A 26,935-nucleotide genomic window follows, 5' to 3' on the forward strand; every position below is an offset into this window, starting at 1 on the left:
ATACAAGTCTTTGTAGGTTTCTTTGAAATAACTCTGAGGTTCTTACTTCATCCTCACCTTATTGGCAAAAGTGACAAAAAAGGAGAATGACAAATGTTGGCAAGGTTGTGGGAAAATGGGAACACATCTACTGTTGGTGGAACTGTTCAAGGGGACTGGAAGAATAGGAGGTGGCTAGGTTATGAAGATCTCTGAATTTTCTGTTTGATCCTTCAGGCAATAGGACCACTGGAGTAAATATATTAAGTTAGGGGTATGATATGGTTGGACCTGCGCTTTCAAAAATCATTTTCATGGCTTAATGGAGGCAGAATTAGAGTGGGGAGAGACTTGAGTCAGGCATCCCCAACAGCAGGTTTTTGCAGTCATCCGGGCATGAGTTGATGAGGGCCTGCACTCATGACAGAACGGGGCATGTTTGAGAGATGTTGTGAAGGTGAATTTGACAGGGCTTGGCAAGATTTTTGATTGTTGTAGACAGGGCTGGGGGAGTCCAGATGACTCCTAAGTTTGTGAGCCTGAGGGACCGGGAGGATGGTGTTGCCCTCTACAAATAAGAAATGGTGGGAGCAGGACATAATTTTTGGGAAAAGATAATGAGTTCCATTTTGGACATAGTAAGTTTAAGATACCTATTGGACATCCAGTGTGAGATGTCTGAAAGGCAGATGATAGATTAGAAAGAAGATGGTAGATTAGAGGTCTGCAAGAGATTGGGGCAGAATTTGCAAATAGGTAGATTTGCAAATCATCAGTTTAAAGATGGTAATTAAATCAATGGGAGCTGATAAGATCTAGTGAAATACTGGAGAAGAAAAGAGGGCCCAGGAAAGAACTCTGAGGGACACATACAGTTAGAGGCAATCATCTCAGTGAAGATCCAGTATAGGAGACAGAAGAAACAATCAGTTAGAGAAAGGAAAACCAGGAGAGAAAAAAGCCTCAAAAGAAGATATCATTTCTCTGTTTTTGTTCTCAAAGCTATCCTGCTGCAATCTTGCCCTACTTAATTTTCTGATAGTGTGTTGAAATCATATTTTTAAGTCATCTCAAGATATTAGGCACCATGTTATACCTGTGTTTCTAAAGCACAGGAGATAATGTGATTACAGTGGAGAGAACACAGAATTTGGACAGTGAGAAAAGACCTGGATTGAGATCCTCCCCCCTTCCATTTCTTGTTACTTTGTGGCCTTGGGCAAATCACTTAACCTGTCTGCTTCTTTTAACTTAATATTATTTTATTTTCCAATTACATGTAAAGATAGTTTTCATCATTCATTTTTGTAAAATTTTGAGTTCCAAATTTTTCTCTCTTCTCTCCCCCCAAATTTTTTTCTTCTTAAAATTAATTTGATTATTTATTTTTAGTCTTCAGCATTCGCTTTTTTAAAATTTTTAGTTCTAAATGTTCCCCTCTCCCTCCAATCCTCCTTCACCTAAGATAGCAAGCAATCTGATATAGTTTATACATGTACAATCATGTTGAACATATTTACACATTAGTTATGTTATGAAAGAAGGATCAGAATAAAAGAGAAAACAACAACCAAAAAAGCGAAAATAGTATGCTTCAATCTGCATTCAGATAACATAGTTCTTTTTTTGGATGTTAACTGATGGCTTCTTTTCACTTTTTGACTTGCCTTTCATATTGCATTTTCTAAATTTTTACCAGTTGAATCTATTAGGAGTTCATAAAAATGATTAACTTAACACTGGAAACACAAATATTGAGAAATAAGATGATTTTTTAAATAATCAATGGTGGCTGCTGTCCAGATCACAGCACTTGTCCTAATGTTGATCCTGAGCACTGTTGACAAGTTTTTGATAGAAAAAATATTAGCAAAAGCAGGATCCTCTGGTTTTACAATTTCTATCTAAATACACTTGAGCATCTACTTCAAAAAGAAGTCTTGGTCATGCCAATTTGCTTCACTATTCAATTTGCTGTGTATAAGCAGGTCAGTCTTTGAAGATTTATATTAATAGCACATTTCCAAGACTGTAAATGTGATGAGTCAAATTATTTAAGAACAAAATATCAATTTCATCAAAAAAGGATGACTTAAAATGTGTTTCTCCTTTGGAAAGATGTAAGTGTTCCTATAAGGATGGACCAGAGATTCTTCTGCAAATTGATCTGCTTCCATGAAAACTGTCAACCATTAATATCCTTGCATAAATACAAAAGATTTTTCAAAAACTGAAGATGAAAAATCATTATTTTCCATTGCACATGGTTCAACTAGGCCTTTTGTACTTTAACCAGTGTTTGCAATAAATATAATATCCTTTGAATCACTAGTACCTACCACATATTAAGTACTTAATAATTGCTTATTGATTTTTTTTTAAATTTAAATCTTGTAATGTATCTCACATTAAAGATTGGATGCAATGTAGTGTTCTTAGCTGAAAGGGGCAGCAACTCTGAAACTAAAAGGGCATGAAGTGATATATCATGCACTCATTTCTTTATTCAAGATGTCATTTGATAGCCATCAGGTCACCACAGCAATGCCCATCTGACTTCTGGGAGGTTGCTGGTGGAAGGTATAGCAATCTATTCATAAAACTTTTATTTTACTTACATAACGTTAATGCACATTTTATTAACAGTTATTCTTGAATTATGAATTTCATAAGATACTAAACAAATAAGTCAAATTATTTTTCTGTTAACTATTTTACAGCAGGCAAGTGAAAGAATCATAAAAACATACAATTTTTTAAAATTTAAATATAAGAGGGTTTTTTTATTTTACTATCAGTCAATTCATTCTTATGCCATTTTTACTTGTATATCTGTTTTTAGATTACCTAAACCATTTTAAAAAAAATAAAATGAGCATAGAAAGAATAATGAAATTGAAACAGCAGGTAACTAATTTTTTTCTTTTTAAAATTAATTTGATTATTTATTTTTAGTCTTCAGCATTCGCTTTTATAAGATTTTGAGTTCTAAATGTTCCCCCCTCCCTCCAGTAATTCTCCCCAAGACCGCATGCAATCTGATACAGGTTATACATGTAACAATCTTATTAAACGTATTTCTACGTTAGTCACATTGTGAAAGTAGAATCAGAACAAAAGGGGGAAACCATGAGAAAGAAAACAAAAAATCAACACAAGAAAGAAAAAATAGTATGCTTCGATCTGAATTCAGACTCCATAGATCTTTTCTCTGGGTGCGGATAGCATTTTCCATCATGAGTCTTTTGGAATTATCGTAGATCATTGTATATCTGAGAAGAACTTAGTCTAACAAAGTAGGTCAGCAGCACAGTGTTGCTGTTACTGTGTACAGTGTTCTGCTAAGGTTCTGCTCTCTTCACTCAGCATCAGGTCATTCAAGTCTCACTTTTCTTATGGAACAATGGTATTCCATTACATTCATTTATCACAACTTGTTTAGCCATTTCCTAATTGATAGGTATCCCTCCAATTTCCAGTTCTTGGGCACCAGAAAAAGAACTGCTCTAAATATTTTTGTACATGTGGGTCCTTTCCCTTTTTTTATGATCTTTTGGAACTACAGGCCCACTAGTGGTATTGCTGAATCAAAGGGTTTGCAATTTTATAGCCCTTTGGGTGCAGTTCTAAATTGTTCTTCAGAATGGTTGGATCAGTTCACAACTCTACCAACAATGCATTAGTGTTCCAATTTTTTTTTAACCACCACTACCCTCAATCTGCCCTGCCTTCTATCAGCCCCCCTTCCTTTTCTTCCCCTTTTTCCTTACTACTTTCCTTCCATCTATCCATCCCCTCCCTTTTCTTTCCCCTTTCCCCTCCTTCCTATAGGGTAAGTTAGATTTCTATACCTAACTGGTTATGTTATTTCTCCTTTGAGCTAAATCTAATGAGAGTAAGGTTCAAACAATGCTCATCTCCTTCCCTCCTTTCCGTCTACTGTAATAGGTCTTTGTGCCTTTTCATGTGATGTAATTTATTTACCGTTTTCTGCCTCCTCTTTTCCTCTTCTCCCAGTGCAATCCCTTTTTGCCACTTAATGAGATTTTTTATCATCACATCAAAGTCAAGTTAAACCCACTGTCAAACCCCTTCAAAATGTCATAATAATGATACCGTTCTCAAGAGTTATAAGTGTCATCTTCCCTTCTAGGGATGTAAAGTTTGCCCTTATTGAATAACTTTCAATATTGAGTAAATTAACTGGGTTAAAAGTTTGTATTAAGGATTATTTTGCAGATATAGTCATAAAGATGTACATGTTGAGATTGTATATTCTACCATGACATGTTTTTAACCACAGGCATAAGAATTATCTCCTTTCCCCCTCAAGTCAACATGTAGCCATTTTTTCTTTGCTTAGATATGGAAAGTATTTTCACATTGGTCTTCTGTAATCACAAATGTACCAGAACTACTATGCCTCCGTAGAAAATTTTCATATTCTCATATTGGTCATGTTACATTAAAACAGATCACTCCTCATATTTGCTATCTCTAGCACCCTACTTTTAAACATTAGAAAAACCACATGAAAAATATTGAAATTTATATTGAAGTAACATAAACCTGTCATAATAAACCTGCCAAAAAAAAGAAGTTTGTGAAAATCTTTCATCCCAAGTTAACTAAGGAAGTTGGAAAGAAAATTCTTTGTGGTGGAGGCTAGCTCTGAGCCCACATGAATGAAACACCAGTGGTGGGACTAGGTAGTAACAGAAGCAACAGTAGGTTTGGGAGCTTTCAAAGCCCAGACAGTAAGGGAAAATGACACCTAGGCAGAGAGAGATTAGAGGGGACCCTTGTGCTAGCACTGGACAGAGGACCAAACATCAGTTGTCAGATCTCATTGCCAATACTCATTTCTGGATCATTGTTCAAATGCAGAGAGTAGCACTTTTATTTAAGAGGAAACATATGCCTTGAGGGGCAGTATCACTTTTATCTCAAAGGATCAGGGACCAGAAACCCTGAGGAACAGTATTGTTTTAGGCCCAAGGGAACAAAGGCCCTGAGGAGCAGTATCAATTGCAGTCCCAAGGGATCAGGGCCCCTTCTGAGTAAGGAACAGAGTGCAGGCTGAAAGCAGTGACCATCTTGGGAGCACCAAAAACTTTCAGACCCTGAGATTTAGTTCTGAAAAGAGCAGTGTGAAAAAGCCTAAAGCTTGAAACAGTCTCCCTCTGCCCACACTGGGAACAGAACCCAACAAGAAATAGCATGGAAAAGTGAGCAAATAACAACAACAAAAAGAACCTGACCAAAAAAAGCTACTGTGTTAACAGGGAAGATCAGTGTACCAGCGCAAAAGACAGTGAAGTAAAAATGGCTATAAGCACAGCCACAAAGAAAAATGTGGATTGGATGCAAACCCAACAAGAATTCCTGGAAGACCTAAAATTTTATTTTGGAATAAGAATAGAATACAAAAGAAATAAGCAAAATAAGAATGGTAGAGGAAAAATTGGGTAAGAGAATGAGAGCAAAGGAAGGAAATTCTGAAAAGACATAAGCACAAAAAAGCTGAAAAAAATAACACATTAAAAAACAGAATAGGTGAAATGGGAAAAGGTACAAAAATTCCCTGAAGAAAAATCATTCCTTTAAAATTGGAAAAACAATAAAAGACAAAAGAATGAAAAAATAGAAGAAAATGGGGAAAAAACTGACTTAGAAAATAGGTCATAGAAAAACAATTTAAGGATTACTGGATCATTGAAAGCCATGATTGAAGAAAGGTCCTAGACATCATGTTTCAAGAAATTAGCCCTGCCCCCCAACCTGCTATGATATCCTAAAATCTGAGGATAAAATAGAAATGGAGAGAATCCACCAATCACTTCCTGAAAGAGATCCCGAAATAAAAACTCCAAGGAATATCATGGCTAAATTCCAGAGCTCTCAGGTCAAGGGTAAAACATTAAAGCAGCAAGAAAGAAAACATTCAGATATCATGGATCCACAGTCAGGATCACACAAGATTTAGCAACTACCACATTAAAGGAGAAAAGGGCTTGGAATATGATATTACAGAATACAAAAGATCTGGGATTACAACCAAGAATCACTTACCCAGCAAAACTGAATATAATCTTTTAGGAGGAAAAAAATGGGTATTAAATGAAATAGAGGACTTTTCAAGCATTCCTGTTGAAAACATAAGAGCTGAATAGAAATTTTGGTTTTCAAATACAGTACTCAAGCATAAAAAGGTAAACCTGAAAGAGAAATCACAAGGGACTCAGGATAATATGTGTCACCTCTGAGAACTTTATCATTATTAGGGAAATTAGAAAGATTCTACATAGAAAAAGGCTGTAAGAGTGAGTTGATTTATGTTGGGATGATGCGAAAAAAATGGATGCACTGGTAGAAGGGAGAGGAAAAATGAGGAAAATTTTCTCACATAAAATAGGTATACAAGGAAGAGCCTTTACAGGGTAGTTGGGGGGGGGGAGGGGGATGGGATGGGCTCTACACTTGAACTTCAGTAACATCTAAATTGGTTCCAAAAGGAGGGAAATATATATTGTTATATTATACTATATATTATTATATTATATTATATTATATTATATTATATTATATTATATTATATTATATTATATTATATTATATTATATTATATTATATTATATTATATTATATTCTGTAGAGGAAGGACAAGATAAAAAGAGAGAAAGATAAACTGGAAAAAATAGTTTGGAGGGAAATACACGGTAATCACAACTGAATGTGAATGGGATGAATTCATCCTTAAAATGGATAGCAGAGTGGATTAAAAAACCAGAATCCTACAATATTTCATTTACAATAAATGCATTGGAAGCAGAGACACATGCACAGTAAAGGTAAGGGGCTAGAGCAGAATCTGTTATGCATCAGGTCAAGTAAAAAGTAAAAACACACAAAGGTAGCAATCATGATCTCTGGCAAAACAAAAGCAAAAATAAATCTAATTAAAAGAATTAAGAAAGGAAATTGCATCTTGCTAAAAAGTAGCACAGACAGTGAAGTAATATCAATACTAAACATATGCACCAAATGGTATAGCATGCAAATTCTTGAAATTCAAGAAAAAGTGAAATAAATTACAGGAAGAAATAGACAGTAAAACTGCACTAGTGGCAGACTGCAGCCTACCCTACGCAAAACTAAATAAATATAATCATAAAATAAGAAAGAAATTAAGCAGATTAATAGAATCTTAGAAAAGTTAGATATGATAAACCTGGTGAAAACTGAATGCAAATAGAAAGGAGTATGCCTTTTCCTTAGCTGTCTATGGCACCTTCACAAAAACTGAGCACATATTAGGTCATAAAAACTTCATAGACAAATGCAGAAAAGCATTAAATGGCCTCTTTTCAGACCATAATACGATAAAAATTACATTTACTAAAGGGCTGTGGAAGCATAGATTAAAAATTAATTGGAAACTAAGAAATGTAATCCTAAAGAATGAGTGGGTCAAAGAACAAGTCATAGAAATAAGCGATAATTTCATTAGAGAACGACAACAATGAACCAACATTCCAAAATTTGTTTGCAGTCAGAGCAGTAGTTACAGCAATAAAAGAAAAAGGTCAGTGAATCAGGCATAAATTAAAAAAAAAAAGAACAAATTAAAAATCCTCAATTAAACACTAAATTGGAAATCAAAGGAGAAATTAATAAAATTGAAAGTTTAAAAAATAACCATTGAACTAATAAATAAAACTAGGAGCTGGTTTTATGGGGGAAAAAAGATAAACCATTGGTTAATTTGATTTTAAAAAATGAAGAAGGAAACCAAACGACAAGTATAGTATGCTTGACACAGAGCCCATTAGCATAGCCTTTGTGACCAATCCTGGCAATGTAGATAAAAAAAGTTATTTCAATGAAAAATATTTAGCTAAGGTTTGACTTTTCAAACTAAAGGTAATTTGAGACAGAGGGAAATTCATAAAGGAGGGTGTCAAATACCCGGTGATCTCATAAACTTGATAAAGAAAAGCCATATGTATTCATAGATATTCTGATAAAGTACATAGAATGTTATCTTAAGCATTTTTACTCTGTTGAATACTAAAATATTTCTGTAATGTTTCTCTTTTACTAACTATCAATACTTTATAAGTCATAACAGTGTATTCACTTACATTAATGTGCACAAGGGCCTGACACTGAACAAAAGCTTTAGTGTCTTCCGTGGCCAGATGTATAACATTCCAGAATGGAAATTAGGAAACTCTGCATAAATTACCCGGGAATAAACCAAAGGTATTATAGTTTTGTGGGAGCTTTTTGTTTCCAAGCTTAACAAAGCAGAAAGCACATGACAAGAATTCTTGTATTCATGTATCCCATCTTCATTGTGCGTGTATACTATTTTTCAGTTCAAATGTTTCTTTAATTTAATTTGGTAATTAAAAGCATTATGTTTAGTTATATAAGTTGGTTTTGAGTATCGTTATGTTTATGGTTCCGGTATAGTACTTCGACTTGGAATATAAAGAGTTTCCTTGATTGACAAATATGTGCATTCTTCTCTCCAATATATGCTTGCAACTTAATTATTATGGACAGACCTTACATAAGTAGAATTCTTGTCTTGTCTGGTCCTTAGCAACCCACTTGGATAAAATAAATTTTTAGATTAAATCTGTTTGCAGATTTTTCTGTGGTTTTCTATACATTTCATGAAAGTTTCTTTCTTTCCAGCTTTATACACAATCCTACAAATTATGGAGAAAGAAATTAGGAAGTTCTGTGAACCATGGGATCTGTTTAGGGCAAATTTTTCAACTTTAAAAAAATGTTTCTGTTGTGGAGAGCTAAACGGATAGCTGTGTTTGAGCCACACTTAGAGGCATTCTTCTGAAATTATTAGTCCTAATGATACAGTAATACAATTCCGGCATCTCAGTTCTGATATTGTGTCCATCTTCACGATTCATAGTGTCCAGATAGAATAAAGAAATAAAGAGCTAGAAGATCACATAAAAAGATTAGAGTCTCTATGTCGATTCATCAGGCAAGAGAAACCACTAGCCTGAAAGGTCACTGCTTATTACCCAACTGCGTGTGTGTGTGTTTGTGTGTGTATGTATGTATTCTTCCCTACCCATCATTATAAAAGTTTTTCCTTAATCACCTCTTTTATGTAAGATTATTTTCCCCGTTCTGCCTCTCCTTACTCTCCATGCATCCCTGTTTCTCACCCCTTCATTTTTTTTTAGAGATTATCCCAACATAATTGACCCACTCTTACCTTCTTCAAGGCTTCCAGAAATTCTTATTAGGCTTCAGTCTTAATTAGAATTTTTCTTTGAAGTTTTGCTTATAGCTGTTTTCACATTGGTTTCTTCATTTGAGTTTATGTCTTGGTCTTCCCTGTAATTCCTTGTTCCTGACTTTAAATAGCAGCTTTTGGGGTTGGGGGGGGGGTGTCATTTTTCTAGCCTATTTCTTTACTTTGAATGTCATGTTGATGTTGAGTTCTGCTCATTTCAGGGTGGTGGGGCACTGTCCAAAACTTCAGAATTTTTTTTGCCATCACTTTTAGAGCTGGATCTAGGAGGTTTTTGGTGCTTCCAAGCTGGTATGAATTAGAGAGAGGTATGGACACTGATCTCTTGGTCTGCACTCTGGCCAGAACTGCATATTGCCAGTCAGCAGCAGCTGCATCCAGTACCAGCAAAGGGTCCTCTCTAATCTGTTTCTGACCAGTTTTCTGACTCTCTTACAGTCTTAGGGCTGAGAGCTCTTGAGCTGCTGCTGTTGCTGTCGTAGCCCCTTCCAAAGCCCAGGACTGGTACTACCAATGCTCAGAGCCCACACCAACTCTGATGTCACAGAATTCTCCTGTGTACTGCTTAAGTTGTCTTACTCTGGAAAATGTCTCACTCCAACCTTTTGTTGGCTTTGCCACTCCAAAATTTGATTTGAGGAGTTATTAAAGTTGTTTGGAGGGATTGTTGGGAGACTTCAACTGGGTGGCTGCCTTTCATCCTCCATCTTGGTTCTACCCCTTATACTCGGTTTTTTTTACAGCACCTAACCTTGTTAGTAGACCCATGATTTAATCAGACTGCTCACTTCTGTTTTTCATAGCTTACCTTGGCTAGAAAAAATCACTACCTAGTGACCAATTTTCTGGTCCTGAATCTTAGACACACAGTATCAGAACCTATATTAAAAATCTTTCAAAATTAATAAGACCTCTCACAGACCATATGATCATCAGACACGATATTGAAGAAAGTACAGTTACCTGTACAACATGATGGGATATCTCAGTAGGACTTGTAAAGGGTATTGTGTACACATGAATATAGGCTTCACTGGACTTGAGGACTGTAAGTCATTTCTGGGATTCAGAGAAAGCTTGGGTCTTTGCTGTCTTATCTCATTTCACATAAATCATAGCACAGTTTCTTTAAACTACTGGATGTATTTCAGAGTGATTGAATTTAGCCCATGTTTTGTTGTTTGGGAGTTAGCAGTTTCTTCGTCAGGACACCAATAGGCGAGCCTCGTGTTGTTTTGATAAGGTTTTTATTTTTAAATTATGTGCTCTATTCACATTTAATTGTAAACTATTTTTAAAGCTTTAGACCAATAGAAATTTAGCCAGCCCTTGAATTACAGATTCCTGACTTAAAAATAAACTCAACAGAATCAAGTAAAAAACAACTTGAAATAAAAAACATTAGGAAAGTTTCAGGATATAAAATAAACCCACATAAATCCTTGGCATTCCTATATATTACTAACAAAGCCCAATAGCAAGAGATAGAGAAATTCCATTTAAAGTTACTGTAGACATTATAAAATATTTGGGAGTCTACCTGCCAAGACAAACCCAGGACCTGTATGAACACAATTACAAAACACTTCTCACGCAAATAAAGTCAGATCTAAATAAATGGAAAAACGTCAATTGCTCATGGTTAGGCCTAGCTAATAAAATAAAAATGAAAATTTTACCTAAATCGATTTACTTATTCAGTGCCTTAGAAACCAGACTATCAAAAAATTATTTTACAGAGCTGGATAAAATAACAGAATTGGGACAGCTAGGTGGCGCAGTGAGTAGAGCACTGACCCTGGAGTTAGGAGGACCTGAGTTCAAATACGGCCTCAGACACTTGACATATGCACTAGCTATATGACCTTGGGCAAGTCACTTAACCCCAATTGCCATGCCAAAAACAAAAAGAAATAACAACAAAATTCATCTGAAAGAATAAAAGGTCCAGCATATCAAGAGCATTAATGAAAAGATATACTAGGGAAGGTGGCCTAGCCATACCAGATATTAAACTGTACTATAAAGCAGCAGTCATCAAAACTACTTGGTATTGGTGGATCAGTGGAATAGGTTAGGTACACAAGTTACAGTAGTCAACGACTATAGCAATCTACTCTTTGATAAACCCAAAGAATCCAGCTTCTGGGCTAAGAATTCACTATTTTACAAAAACTGCTGGGAAAATTGGGAAATGGTAGGGCAGAAACTGGGCATAGACCAAAATCTTACATTGTATACCCAAATAAAGTCAAAATGGGTTCATGATTTAGGAATAAAGGCAGTTTGGGAGAGCAAGGAATAGTTTACCTGTCAGATTTATGGGAAAGGGAAGAATTCATGACCCAACAAGAGATAGAGAGTGTTACAAATGCAAAATGGATATTTGATTATGTTAAATTGAGAAGCTTTTGTATAAACAAAGCCAATGCAACAAAGATTAGGAGGGAAGCAGAAAATTGGGAGAAAATCTTTACAACCAGTATCACAGATAAAGACCTCATATCTAAATATACAGGGAACTGAACCAGATTTATAGGAATACCAAGTCATTCCCCAGTTGAGAAATGGTCCAAGGATATGAACAGGCAGTTTTCAGAGAAAGAAATTAAAGATATCTATAGTCATATGAAAGAATGCTCTAGATCACTATTGATTAGAGAAATGCAAATCAAAACAACTCTTAGGTACCACATCTCTCCTGTCAGATTGGCTAACATGACAAAACAGGAAAATGATAAATGCTGGAGAGGATGTGGAAAAATTGGAACATTGTTACATTGTTGGTGGAGTTGTGAACTGATCCAGCCATTCTGGAGAGCAATTTGGAACTATGCCCAAGGGGCTATAAACCTAGTAATACCACTTCTAGGGCTGTATCCCAAAGAGAGCACCCAAGTGGGAAATGGACCCGTATGTACAAAAATATTTATAGCAGCTCTTTTTGTGGTTGCAAAGAATTGGAAATCAAGGGGATGCCTATCAATTGGGGAATGCCTAAACAAGTTGTGGTATGTGAATGAAATGGAATATTATTGTGCTGTAAGAAATGAGGAACAGACAGACTTCATTATATCCTGGAAAGACTTACATGAACTGATGCTTAGTGAGGGGAGCAGAACCAGGAGATCATTACACACAATTACAGATACATGGTATCTGTAAGGACTAACTTTATAGACTTGACTCCTCTCATCAATGCAAGGTACAAAGACAGCTCCAAAAGACTCATGATGGAAAAAGGCATGTATTTCCAGAGAAAGAATTATGAAGTCTGAATGCAGATTGAGGCAAACTTTTTGCTGTCTCTTTTTTTTTTCTTCTTTTTTGGTTTCGTTTCTCCTTTCTCATGATTCATTCCATTGGTTATAATTCTTCTTTACAACTGGACTATTATGTAAATAAGTTCAACGTGAAGGTATATGTAGAACCTACATTGGATTACATGCTGCCTTGGGGGGCAGGGGGGAGGAAAAGGAGGGAGAGAAAATTTGGAACCCAAAAACTTGTGGAACTGAGTGTTGTAAACTAAAAATAAAAAATAAATTCATTAAAAAAAAATAAACCCAACAAGCGTTGAACATAGCCAACTTACACTTCTCCCACCGTAAGAATTGTTGTGGAAAATATTGAGGATTTCAAAGAGTCTGTGGGCTAGAAAATAGAGAAGGTGGGGGAATACAATAAAAAGCAAGAATTTAGGGGATCTTGGCCCCAAGAGCAGGCTTCCCAACAGATCAAATCTTACCTAAATGTTAGGTCCCTTTGCCCCGGAGTGGGGGGTCAGGGGAAGTCAGGGTCCTTTGTCATTAAGGGAAAGTAGATATCTCTGGAACTTCTTCTACATGTTGTCTCCCTCCTTAGAAACTGAGTTCCTTTAGGACAAGGACTATGTGGGCCTGATTTGTATCTTCAGCTTAGCACAGTGCCTAACACATAGTAAATGCTTAATAAAGGCTTATTCACTGAATATGGACCACTGTGGTTGGAAGAGGAGTAAAGATGATGACAAAAATAAACTATGTCCATTTCAAATTTTTTTTTAAGATCTTGGGGTCCTACCAAGAAAGGGGAAAATTCTGTTCTGCCCTCCTCCTTTATTGCTTAGCCCCCTTTTTTCACTATGCATTATAGGTCACACATATTATAGGCTTAAACTGATAGGTTAATTTTTGTGAATTTTGTTCAAAAAAATTTTGCAACATTGCTTCTCAGGAAAATGTGCTTAGATTTTCAAATAACATACATTATTAAATTGGGAGTTATATTATTATTTTTAGGGATAAAATTACATTTTTAATTACAGAGAGAAATCATATTAGAATTTATTTTGCAAACATTGTTCTATCTCTTGGAATATTATTTATTCATACATAATATTTAAAATCTAATTTTAAAAAGGACAGAAAATGATACTACAAATCACTTATTCTAAACCCTTATTTTACAGACAAGAAAACTGAAGCCCACAAATGTAAAGTGCTTTGAGTAAGGTTTAAAGAATGTCACACACCTAGTTAGGGCAGAGCTGGGAAATCTGGAGCAGAAAGTTGTACTCAGTTGAACTAATATTGTATCTTTTTTGAATATTCTCAGTCAGTTTTATGACTGTGAGTTGCTCAAGGTGGGAAAGGTCCTGGAACAGCATTCCAAGTGATTGAAAATGGTATCATTTAAATTTTTAGCAGTGTTTTTACTTTTTTTCCTAATTGGAATTTCTCAGTGGAGGACTTGTTCTTCTTAGACCTGGAAAGCAGAACTAGAACCAGTAGGTAGAAAGTATAAGCAGAAATGGTAATTAGAGCTGTACCAAAAAATGGAAGTTTTGGAGGCCTTTAAACTAGTTGGATGGTAAACCACATGTTGAGGATACTGTAGAATCAAGTCACACTTTGGGTGGGTTTGTACTAGGTGAATTCTATGATTTGTGGTTTCTTTGGCATTTCCATTTATTTGTTATATTAGGATCATTGGATCATAGATTTGGGGCTGGCATGGACCTAAGGCCCTCTTTTAGAACCTTTTCATTTCGCAGAAAAAATCCATAAAAAGTATTACCCCAGTGTATGACCAAGATTTGAACCTAGATTGTCTAACTCCGTAGTGTTCTTTCCACTATACGATGCTGTAAATGAAAATAATTAAGTGATTTTAGCCCCTTTGATATAGCATTGTGTCAGGCACCATGGAAGATAGAGAGAAATAAGGTAACAGTTTTTGCCCGTAGAAGAAGAGTATATTGTTATTTATAGATACATAAAAGAGAATTAGTGAGATTGCATATAAAAATAGCTAGCATTTATATAGTACTTTAAATTTGCAAAGCACTTTACATATGTTAATTATTTGATCCTCACAGCAGCCCTGGGAGGTAGTAGAAGCTGAGGCAGTTAAATGATCTGCCCAGGGTCACACAGCTACTAAGTGTCTGAGGCCAATTTTGAACTTAAATCTTCCTGACTTCATCTAGCACTATCCATTGTGCCATCCTTATCTGAGAATGAGCCAATGCAAACTCAGGAATCAGATGAATAGACAAGTCTGACTATCACAGAGAATTTGGAGTTAGAGAATATATAGACATTTGGGAGACAGTTAAGGTTTTTGGGGGATGAATGGACAAGAGTTACTTATTTCTTACTGTGTAAAAAAAATATTAAGTATCTGTACTCATTAGACATAAGGTTCCAAGTGGAAATGTTTTGAATTATTTTTTTCTCATTTTCAGAAACTAAAAATATTTAACACTAACATGATTGGCATGAAATAAATTTTTGCATTTTCAGGTTGGGAGAAAATAAACGTTAGTTTTCAGGCCCTGTTTTTTTGTTTTTGTTACAAATAATGTTTTTCTAAATTTTAGTTTTTTTGGGTTCTTATAAAAATAACATTCACACAAATGCATAGATAGAAAAAGTCTTGTCATCTCTAGCTTCACAACATCTTTCTACAGTCTCCTCTTCACATAGCTTAAACCCTACTTCAGCCCTGTGTCAATCACCTCTAGCCTCCCAACTTCTTTCTGCCTCAAACCTCCAATCTTTTCTTCAATCTATTGTTAAGGTTGATTTTTCTAAAGTGTTAGTCTGATAATATTCCCCTTCCCTTAAGTTCTAGTAGCTCTCTGTCATCCAAGGACTAAATATACAATTTTTCAGCTCGTTAACTTGGTTATTTCCTGCCTTTCCAGTTTGTCTTTCCTCACCTCTCCTTCAATTTATGATCCGTCATTGCTGGCTTACCTCAGTGGCACTTCATTTCTTATGCTGTGCCTTTGTACTGGCACACTCATATCCACGGATCTTAGCTTCCCTGACTTTAAGATTGAGCACAAATCCCGCTGTTTTCAGCAGGCCTTTCCCTGTCCCATTCCTCCTATCTCCCCCAAGTCTCCCAATTGCTAATACCTCCTCCTCTCTGATTGCATTCCACCTACTATGTACGTATCTTGTATATTTCTAAGTATCAGGCCAATGAATTCCAACTTGATTCTTTGGGAAATTCTTTGGTGAGTATCTGAGGTTTTACAATGGTGTGGTAAATTGATCACAGATGTGCCTTAAAGAATATTAATCTGGTATCCAAATAAAGTGAATTGGGGTGGGCAGACCAAACAGGAGTCTTATACAATAGTAGGCATTAAGTAATGAGGGCCTGAGAATGAAAAGTGGCATGGATTTATGAGATACAGAGAAGGCACAGTAATTGAGTTTGTGGGACTGAAGAGAAGGAATTAAGGATGATTCTGAAGTTGGCTGAGGAAAAAAAACCATGATATTGACAGAACATTCAAGTTATTCTGGAATACTCTTTTGGAGGAGGCAGGGACATAGGCATTCATTTTTGCATATGCTGAGTTAGAGGTAATAAATAACCAGGACATCTTATGGTCAGTCACATTTGGAAATACACATCTCAGCAGTGAGAGAGGTAGATTTGGGAAGTGGCATATAAATGATATGCAGAAGCTGTAAGAGTAGATGGCTTTTCTGAGGGGAATCATGTAGAGTCAAAACCACAAGGGCCTTACTTGGCCAGACTTGTGGACTCTGTACCCTAATGGTTGCAGCTACTCCCTGCCCATCCAAATCCCACTAATATCTCCCCTTTCCAAATATTATCGGCCCAGACCTTTGTCTGAAGAAGAGAAGTGTTGCTCATCCTTTGACAAACAAGGAGTCCCCAAGCACAGTCCATTCAGTAAGATACAGAATGCCCGGACCTTATTATCTGCCCTGCCACTGTGTCCTCCAGTTCCACAGGCATTGGTTTCTTCTACCCTTCTGCTGAACATTAAGGACCACTAGGTCCTTCCACCAGTCCTGCAGTTGAACTCTTCTGTTTTCCTCAGTTGATTCATGAGCTCTTTTACTTTCTCATTTTTCTTTTTGTATTTCCAGACCTTAACACATTGTTTGGCAGGTAGTATGCACTTAATAAATGTTTTTACACAAAAACGGACAACTGAACTTTGGAGAAATGTTAATAGTAATAGTTGGGATGAGAAAGAAAAAAGTAGCATATGAACAGCGAGGTTACAGAATCAGAGTGAGAGTTTCAAGAAAGGAGTGTTCAATTAGCTAATGCAAGAGAGAGGTCAAAGAGAATGAGGGCATGAGAAAAGAATAACCTGTATATTTCATCAGGTTATATCATAGGCATTTTTTACATTGTTTATAGGCCATTGCTCTTGTGCTAATGTGGGATGACATCTTTTACTGTTGGATGCATCCTACTTTTCAGGGTCCTGATGGATAAAATCTCAATGTTTTTATTGTTCTCTTTCAGCCAGAAGAATTGAGAGACATCATTGAGAAGACTAGAGAGATGGAGCAAAACAATGGCCACTACTTTGACACTGCAATTGTGAATTCAGATCTAGATAAAGCATATCAGGAGTTGCTTCGATTAATTAACAAACTTGATACTGAACCTCAGTGGGTACCATCCACCTGGCTAAGGTGAAAAAAAAAATAATCATTCCATAGCATGATTGTACTTTTCTCTGGCAAACTGCCAACAAGGAAAATTGCCTCCATACTTTAATGAGACTTGAGTATTAGGTGGCCAACAGTATCTTTATACCTCTGCTTTTATATCTCTTATGTTAATATGATTGGGAAACGGTGTTCTAGCTGTTTGTGAAGAGAGTTCTTCACCTACGTCATTTTAGGGATTCCTTACTCATTTTTGATTGTAAATTTAAGCTTCAAACAAAGCAATCCCATTTTAATCACAAAAATCTTTCAGTCCTGTTTTTACTTAATAACTAAATCCGTTTTCTATTCAGTCACATTTCCATAAAATGTAGTACGTGTGCATACATGTGTATATGTATATATATAATACAATCCATGTCACATAACTATAAATATTGATGTTATTTAACACTTAAAAGAATTTACCTTGTGGAATCTTTGGTCATTTCAGAATATGCATTAACTACAGGGCAGGACATAATTTGCCCAAAAAAACTGATTTTAGTCATCAGAAGTGCTTTCTTTAAAAAAAAAAAAATAGGCAAAAATACAACGATTTAGTTGTACTTTTTATTAAAAAGATATGCTACTTTGATCTGGTTCAACCCTGTTAGGCTTGAGTTCATTCTTAAGCGCATTATATTTTATCATAAACTAGATTCTGTTTTGACAGCACTGTAATTTGGCTAATGTTTATAATGTAAATATTTCAGACTTCCATCTTTTCAGAACAAACTTTGTACATTAAACTTAACTTCACATTCAGCAGCCTTGGGTCCAATGAAAGACACCGTATGGTTGGTTTTTTAAGTGTGAATATTTTATGCCCCTCTCTTTTTTCTTTAAATTATATACCAACTGATTTGAGAACTTCTTCCTTCCTCCGATCTGTAATACAACAGAAGAAATAAGTTACATTATTATGGAAGATGTTCATGTGAAATGTGATTTTTAATAAAATGGGTTTCTTCCTCATAATGCAAGCAACTTTATTTTTTTAAAAAATATGAGGATACTGAGTACTAGATGATGTCTTATATTTTAATATATGAGCATAGCATTTCTTGTGACTGTTATGGGTAATAAACTGGAACTATGATTGCTGAATATAGCTGCTATACTGTAAACTGATATTTAATAGATCAAGCAATGATTTTCATCCACTTACTCAATATTCGAGTAAAATTAGGTAAATCCTGGTGAAATACTGTAAAAATTGACTTTGAGATCAGAAGGAAAGGAAGACCTGAAAGTCATTTGATAGCACTTTAGGAAAGCGGCATTGGAAAAATTATTAAATGTACAGAAATATGAGTTTTGTCCTAGCAGGGTCTGCCTCATGAGACCAGAATGCCACTGCAAGCTACATCTGGAGTTTGTATGACTTAGTCTTAAAGTTTGCTCTGTAGCTGTCCATCTTTACATCTTTACAACACGACCATTGGCGTGGAAGGGTGGTTTTTTTTCAGTCTCTTTATCCTTTAGGAGGTAATATGTGATTCAAATGAAGAGTTACAGGAGGGAGAGAGAGGACAAAACATAAAATGTGAATGTTAATTTTCCTTCTTAGTAACTTTCACTGCAATATTTCCTCGTTCCCAAAACTAAACACTGGAATGAAGTTGACTTGTAGCTTAATTTAACCTAAGCTGTTCAGATTTTAATGGTCTGTCACATTGTCTTGCGTATACACTAAGTTTTTGTATACATCACCTGTAATAGAAAGCTCTAGGGAGTCTACGTTGCTTTATTTTTTGTTCAGATTTGAAGAGCCCCTAAGTGGACTGGAAAGGTGTAATGCATGGCAATATTTTTTTAATATTTTTCCTTAGTATGAAATTGCTATTTCTGTTGTTGAGGGATTTAATGAGTCCTTTTCTCCTCCATTTGGGGACGCTATGGCTGACATCTTGCCTGAGGAGTTGGAATGAGAAGGAAGTACTCACTGAATTTGAGGGCACAAATAAGGATTTTTTACTTTGCACTTAGCTTTTCAAATCTCTGCAATTTTACTTTGTTCTCAGGAATAAAAGGTGGAGATTATACGGTCTGCTTTATTATGACAACTGTGTGTTAAGCCGGCGTTAACATTTTGATGATTCTTTCTCTAGCTGGATTCATACCGTGCATTTTAAGTTAGACTTTGGTGCTGTGCAGCTTCGTCGTGTGTAGAAGGTACCTTATGGTTTATAATCGCCCCCTGTATGCGTATTGGAGCTGAGTGCATAGAACCTTTGCATAAAGGGGCACCCCTGCCCTCTACCCGTCCTGTGCTACAACAGCTTCGGTATACTTCCAGAAATACCTGACAAAACATTTCTGTCTCAGTTCCTCATGTTTCTGTCTCCCCCATTCTTCCTCTCACCATATGCCGTGGCAGGTGAGCATGGCGGGTGTAGTCACCCCCAGATGCTTTCTCCATCCATTTATTAATTTGTTTTCAGTAATAAAGGATGTGAAAACTGTTGCTAAAACATTTGTTGATTTTCTCTTCTTAGGCAAGTGATGAGAAAGAGACTTCATACTGCAAATCAGAATGTGCACACTTGATTATACAATTGTCAGTCCAAACTTCATTTCCAGTCTTCTTTGTGCTGTAGTTATGGTTTGAATTCCCTTATATGGGAATTGAGAACCCTCTATTTTTTAAGAGAAAAATGTACCTTGGATCCTGGTTATATACATTACTTGTAAGAAATGTTTCCTATACAAAATTTTTAATAGGTCATAACTTTAATCTCAAACTGAAACAGGAGGGAAATTTTTGATATTTTGATCAATCCAGGTTTGCTTTCTATGAAAATTTAATATCTGGATTTCTCCTCCTTCCTCACTAATGATAGCATTAACAAGTATTAATATGAATGTAACTATGTTTTCAAAATATGAACCCCAGGGACTTAGCCTTAACAAAGGTAATTTTCCTGAGACCTGTGGTTAACCCCACTTTATACTTTTCTATCCTGTACCTATACTGTGTATTTTATGAAATGTCATAAACTGCACAACACCATAATGTAAAAAAATGTAAAATTATATTTCTAGGTTTCAAATAAAAAAATCACTGTAATAATCATTTATTATGATCTTGAGTGTTTGATTGTGTCCTTTGCTAAATTCAATTCATTCAATATATTCAACTAAGAGCCAGACTAGGCACTGGAGTGGATTTTAAAAGTTCTAGATGGTACACACTCTGAAGGCTACCTGACTTTTCAATTTTGTACATTTGTTTTTTCACCAGAGGCCAGGTATTGGATAATTAAAGTCTTATTTGTTCTTATGAATAAACTTGTTCTTTTTTTTCCCAAATTGAAGGAAGGTAGCACCCCTTGTTCTAATAACATTAGCCCCTACTTCAAAAAGCTCATCCTATTAACTTGTAGACCCGAGGAAGGAGACTATAAATAACTCCTACTTTTTTTTTAATTTATTTAACATATTTAGTTTTCAGCATTGATTTTCACAAGAGTTTGAATTACAAATTTTCTCCACATTTCTACCCTCCCACCCACTCCAAGATGGCATATATTCTGGTTGCCCTGTTCCCCAGTCAGCACTCCCCTCCCATCCCCTTTTCCCTTCCTTTCTTGTAGGGCAAGATAAATTTCTACACCCCATTGTCTGTGTATCTTATTTTCTAGTTGCATGCGAAAACATTTTTTTTTGTTTTTGAACATCTGTTTTTAAAACTTTGATTTCCAAATTCTCTCCCCTCTTCCCTTCCCACCCACCCTCCCTAAGAAGTCAAGCAATTCAACATAGGCCACATGTGTATCATAACGTATAACCCTTCCACAATACTCATGTTGTGAAAGACTAACTATATTTTGCTCCTTCCCAACCCATCCCCCTTTATTGAATTTTCTCCCTTGACCCTGTCCCCTTTCGAAAGTGTTTGTTTTTGATTACCTCCACCTCCATCAGCCCTCCCCTCCATCATCCCCCCCATTTATGTTTATCTTCTTCCCTCTTCTTTCCTGTGGGGTAAGATTCCCCATTGGGTATGTATGGTATTCCCTCCTTAGGCCAAATCTGATGAGAGCAATGTTCATTCCCCCCTCACCTGCCCTCTCCCCTCCTCCCACAGAACTGCTTGCTCTTGCCTCCTTTATGCGAGATAATCTACCCCATTCTATCTCTCCTTATCTCCCTCTCTCAGTATGTTCCTCTCTCATCCCTTAATTTGATTTTATTTCTTTTAGATATCTTCCCTTCATCTTCAACTCGCCCTGTGTCCGCTCACTCTCTCTCTCTCTCTCTCTCTCTCTCTCTCTCTATATATATATATATATATATATAGATAGATAGATAGATAGATACACACACACATAGATATATACATACATACACATTCACCCATGTATATACATAAACATATATGCATATTCCCTTCAGCTACCCTAATACTGAGGTCTCATGAATCATACACGTCATCTTTCCATGTAGGAATGTAAACAAAACAGTTCACCTTTAGTAAGTTCCTTGCAATTTCTTTTTCTTGTTCTTTTTCTTGATTACCTTTTCATGCTTCTCTTGATTCTTGTGTTTGAAAGTCAAATTTTCTATTCAGTTCTGGTCTTTTCACTGAGAAAGCTTGAAAGTCCTCTATTTTATTGAAAATCCATATTTTGCCTTGGAGCATGATACTCAGTTTTGCTGGGTAGGTGATTCTAGGTTTTAATCCTAGCTCCATTGACCTCCGGAATATTGTATTCCAAGCCCTTCGATCTCTTAATGTAGAAACTGCCAGATCTTGGATTATTCTGATTGTGTTTTCACAATACTCAAATTGTTTCTTTCTGGCTGCTTGCAGTATTTTCTCCTTGATCTGGGAGCTTTGGAATTTGGCGACAATATTCCTGGGAGATTTCTTTTTGGGATCTATTTGAGGAGGCGATCGATGGATTCTTTCAATTTCTATTTTGTCCTGTGGCTCTAGAATATCAGGGCAGTTCTTGATAATTTCTTGAAAGATGTTATCTAGGCTCTTTTTTTGATCATGGCTTTCAGGTAGTCCAATAATTTTTAAATTCTCTCTCCTGGATCTATTTTCCAGGTCAGTGGTTTTTCCAAGGAGATATTTCACATTGTCTTCCATTTTTTCATTCCTTTGGTTCTGTTTTATAATATCTTGATTTCTCATAAAGTCACTAGCTTCCACTTGCTCCAATCTAATTTTTAAAGTAGTATTTTCTTCATTGGTCTTTTGGACCTCCTTTTCCATTTGGCTAATTCTGCCTTTCAAGGCATTCTTCTCATTGGCTTTTTGGAGCTCTTTTGCCATTTGAGTTAGTCTGTTTTTTAAGGTGTTGTTTTCTTCAGTGTATTTTTCAGTATTTTTTTGAGTCTCCTTTAGCAAGTCATTGACTTGTTTTTCATGGTTTTCTCGCATCCTTCTCTTTCTCTTCCCAATTTTTCCTCTACTTCTCTAACTTGCTTTTCCAACTCCTTTTTGAGCTCTACCATGGCCTGGGACCAGTTCATGTTTTTCTTGGAGGTTTCTGTTGTAGGCTCTTTGACTTTATTAATTTCTTCTGTCTGTATGTTTTGGTCTTCTTTGTCAGCAAAGAAAGAATGCAAAGTCTGAGACTGAATCTGGGCGCGTTTTCGCTGCCTGGCCATATTCCCAGCCAACTAACTTGACCCTTGAGTTTTTCAGTGGGGTATGACTGCTTGTAGACTACAGAGTTCTATGTTCCACGTCTGGGAGGGAGGTGCCAGCTCTGCCACACCAGCACTGCTCCTTCCCCAAGAACCCCCAACCTGAACTGGGCTTAGATCTTCGGCAGGCTGTGCACCCCTGCTCTGATCTGCCACTTAATTCCTCCCACCAGGGGGGCCTGGAGCCGGAAGCAGCAACAGCCATAGCTGCCCCACCTCCGCTGCCCCAGGGGCTGGAAGCCGAACTGCGAACTCCTACTCCCGCAGCTTTTCCCACTAACCTTCTCCACTGTCTTTGGTGTTTGTGGATTGAGAAGTCTGGTAACTGCCGCAGCTCACTGATTCAGGGTGCTTAGGGCATGCTCTGCCTGGTTGCTGGTCTTGTTGGTCCACGCCGCTCAGGCTGGGCTCTGCTCCACTCCGTTCCCAGCTCCCAGCTCCACGTGTGATAGACCTCACCCAATGACCATCCAGGCTGTCCTGGGCTGGAGCCCTGCTTCCCTCTGCTGTTTTGTGGGTTCTGCCGTTCTAGAATTGGTTCAGAGCCATTTTTTATAAGTTTTTGGAGGGACTCTTGACTCACACTATTCCCTGCTTACCAGCCGCCATCTTGGCTCCCAATAATTCCTACTTTTCATTGTAAATACCTACTGTCAGGAAGAAGTTCTAAGTTTGCAGAATTCTTTATAGATAGAAAGATAATCTTTCCCAAAAATTTGATTTATCTCCCCAATCCAGGTTTTTAGCTATGCTATTATTCCTATGATTAGGGATTATAGCCAAAAACAAAAGACATCATAAACTCAGCAACTGTGTCATGGATACTTATGGTATCCATGGTAGGGTAGGAAATTAGAGAGTAGGAAAACTAACCAATGACTGCAACTACAGTGATCACATCTGAACTGTCACAATTAAGCTAGTGAGTAGTAATGAGAAACTTACAGTCAAGCTAGATTTGGGAATAAGGGAAGTCCAGGTACTATCAAAATCAAAGTGCAATGGGGCTATTTTTGGACAACTTTGGTGCCTAGAGACAAGGACTTATGTCCAACATCCAATCCAAGCATTTATTAAGAAATGTACTCTGTTCAAGGAACTTTGATAGGTGCTAAGGCTACAAAGATAGGCAGCTAGATGGTTCAGTGGATAGAGCCTGGAAAATCTGGCCTCTCACTATGTGATCCTAGGCAAGGCACTTAATCTCTGTTTGCCTAATACACTGAAGGAAATGGCAAACCACTGCAGTATCTTTGCCAAGAAAACCTCATAAGGAGTCATGAAAACTCAGACATGACTGAACAGCTAAACAACAACAGAGGATACAAAGATAAAAAGATGTTCTTTGCCCTCAAGGAACTTACATTATACCAAAGGGTATAACATTCAGCAGAGAAGTGTGTGTGACATATATATATATATATATATATATATATATATATCATAATTTTGAGGAAGAGATGGCATGTGAGTAGAAATTTGAAGAAAACTGGAGATTCAAAGAGGCAGGGTGCATTTTAGGCATGTGTAAGTAAGCCAGGAATGATAGACCAGAGCCTAATCATGAAGACCTGCTGAGATGTGTCTAAATCCTAAAGGTAACAGGGAGCCACTTAAGATTCTTGAATTAAGGAGATAATTATTCACATTTTTTCTTTAAGAGGATTCTTTTGGCAGTAATATGTATGAATGGTTTCTAAAAATGAGAAACTGGTGGTGGGAGTCCAGTGAGGAAGCTGTTTGATTGTTGTTAACGTCCTGAAAAAGGATATGAGAAAAGGCAAGACATCCAGAGTACTATAGAGATATAAACAAAACATGGCAACTGATTTGGTGGGGAGTAAGTGAAGGAGAGGTAATTTGGGTGATTAATGGGAGAAACAAGGAAGTTTAGAGGAGGGTTGGGGATAATGCCAGGTTCCTTTTAGACACATTGAATTTAAGACACTCTTTTGGAGATGTGCAATAGCAGTTGGTGATGTGGGACTAGAACATAGGATATCAGAATATATCTGACATAATATACAGAAAGAAATGAACTCAAGGGAACAATCCAAACTGACAAGATAGAGCACATAGAAAGAGATAGAACCTATCCCTGATTAGGGTTAGTTAAGACATGGTTGATTATCCAGCAAAGAAGCCTAAGGAGAACCCTGAGAGAGCATTGTCACAAAAGGAGGAATCCAAGTAAACAAATGAAACTAGAAATTGCAATCAAGTCCATATACCTAGAAGATGATGGTCGATAATGTCAGATGCTAGAGATGTCAAGAGGGATGAAAACTGAAAAAGAGCCTCTTACAATGTAAGTAAACAACAAATCACCAACCATAACATAAAGTTCACTTTATAATAGTAGATGAAAACCACCAAATTAACTTAACACTTCTTAGGATTCTAAATTTTGGCATAAGCCCAGCATGTGTGTTCAAAACATCTCAATGGGGCCATATTTGCCACCCCACCTCAGTGGCTATTCTTGCCCACTTTGATCTCTTAAAATTGCCCCTCAACATAATTTGCCCAATAAAGTTATGGGGAAGTTATAAGCACAGGGAGGGGGGAAAGGGTGGGGGAGACAGAGGGAAAGATCTCACTTTACATAAATTTACTTTATGCAAATTTAATTTTCCCCTCTTTCCCCTAACAGGGCCACAGAACCCCAAACCTGACAGGCTCCAGCTCTCACTCTGACTCCTGGCAGACAGGGGCAGCTACAGCACCATAAGGTGCCACTCCGGGTACTGAACTATTTAAGGGCTGTTATGCCAATCAAGTGAAACAGTTTATATAGGAGTGCTTGGTAAATTCACAGGATAACACAAGGGACCTCAAAGCAAGGCCATCTAGTATAAAGTGCTGTACTAAATATTATTTAATTTAAACTCTTAACACCTGTACATCCTTAAAATGCTTGAGCAATTAAGTTTGCACATCCATCAACAACATTAAATACAAACAGCACTGCATGCTCTAAACAAAAAATCTTACTAATAAATTTCTTCAGAATAAATATAAGAGCTGGTACCTTGACTTTAGAGGTCAGTCCAACCTTCTCATTTCCCTGAGGTGTTAACTGACCTGTCTTGGATACCCTGGTAGGAAGTGGTAGCACTTGAGAGGGAAACAGTCCAGTTCCATTTCCTATGAGGATGTCACTAGTTATTACCCATTTATGTTGTTCTGAAACATGTAAATATCACACTGACTATCCTTATTATACTTAATTTCTACTTAAAATTTGGTACTTAAAATCCTAATTGTAGGTTGTCTATGTCACTCAAAAACATTTAACACGTGATTAGTCCATTTTGAAAACTTATGTTTAGATTCTCAGTTTATCACTGTCTCATTAAATATAACATTACCTGCCAACTAACCTAACAATTACGTGGATTTTTTTCTCATTCCTGACAATAAAAAGTCAAGGTAAGGATAAACCACTGTTTCTGTCATCTATAAAAAGTCTCTCATCTTTCTAGCACATTTCCCCAATTCTCTTTAAGGTTATGCCCATTTTGGGGTACTCAACTTCAACTTAAACATTACTAAGAACACTCATTCTGGCTCTGCTGATGACTGCTTTGAAAACATACTCTGCAAAAAGATGTAAAAGATAATGGATCAAAACTTTGCAAAATTGAGCACAATGACCTGGAAAAGCAAGTGTGAAGAAAATTAATGTCCTGCTTCATTGAAGTACTAAACATGATTTGCAATTGCAATACTGATCTGAAAAGTGGTTGCTGGACTCTATATGCTGCCAAAGGACTGACAGAGATGAATTTGAGAAAGCCAGCAGGAGACTGCCCCATTCCAGAGTAGATTGCAGACCCAGGGCACAGTTGTGATGTCATATCACCTAGAATGCCACAAGGCAGTGCTTGCTACAATCCAGTGGGACCATGGCAGCAAAGACAGGTGCCAAGGCCGTCCCTAAAAAGCTGCTTTGTGACAAGCAATGTTGTACAATCCTAAGCAGTAAAATATAGAGAAGAAAAAAAAAATGAAGTCA

At 36.7% G+C, this 26,935-nt stretch overlaps 1 protein-coding gene across 1 annotated transcript in view; it reads left to right on the forward strand.

Annotated features, from left to right (window-relative positions):
* MPP5 (membrane palmitoylated protein 5) overlaps positions 1 to 19,296 on the forward strand; it is a 141,080-nt gene extending 121,784 nt beyond the window's left edge. Inside the window, exon 14 of the mRNA XM_036734787.1 lies at positions 17,063 to 19,296. Within this exon, the coding sequence (XP_036590682.1) occupies positions 17,063 to 17,239 (177 nt within the window). The 3' untranslated portion in view covers positions 17,240 to 19,296. The remainder of the gene's footprint in view (positions 1 to 17,062) is intronic.
* Positions 19,297 to 26,935: the final 7,639 nt, after the last annotated feature.

Source organism: Trichosurus vulpecula, chromosome 8, assembly GCF_011100635.1.
Source record: "Trichosurus vulpecula isolate mTriVul1 chromosome 8, mTriVul1.pri, whole genome shotgun sequence".
NCBI lineage: Eukaryota > Metazoa > Chordata > Mammalia > Diprotodontia > Phalangeridae > Trichosurus > Trichosurus vulpecula.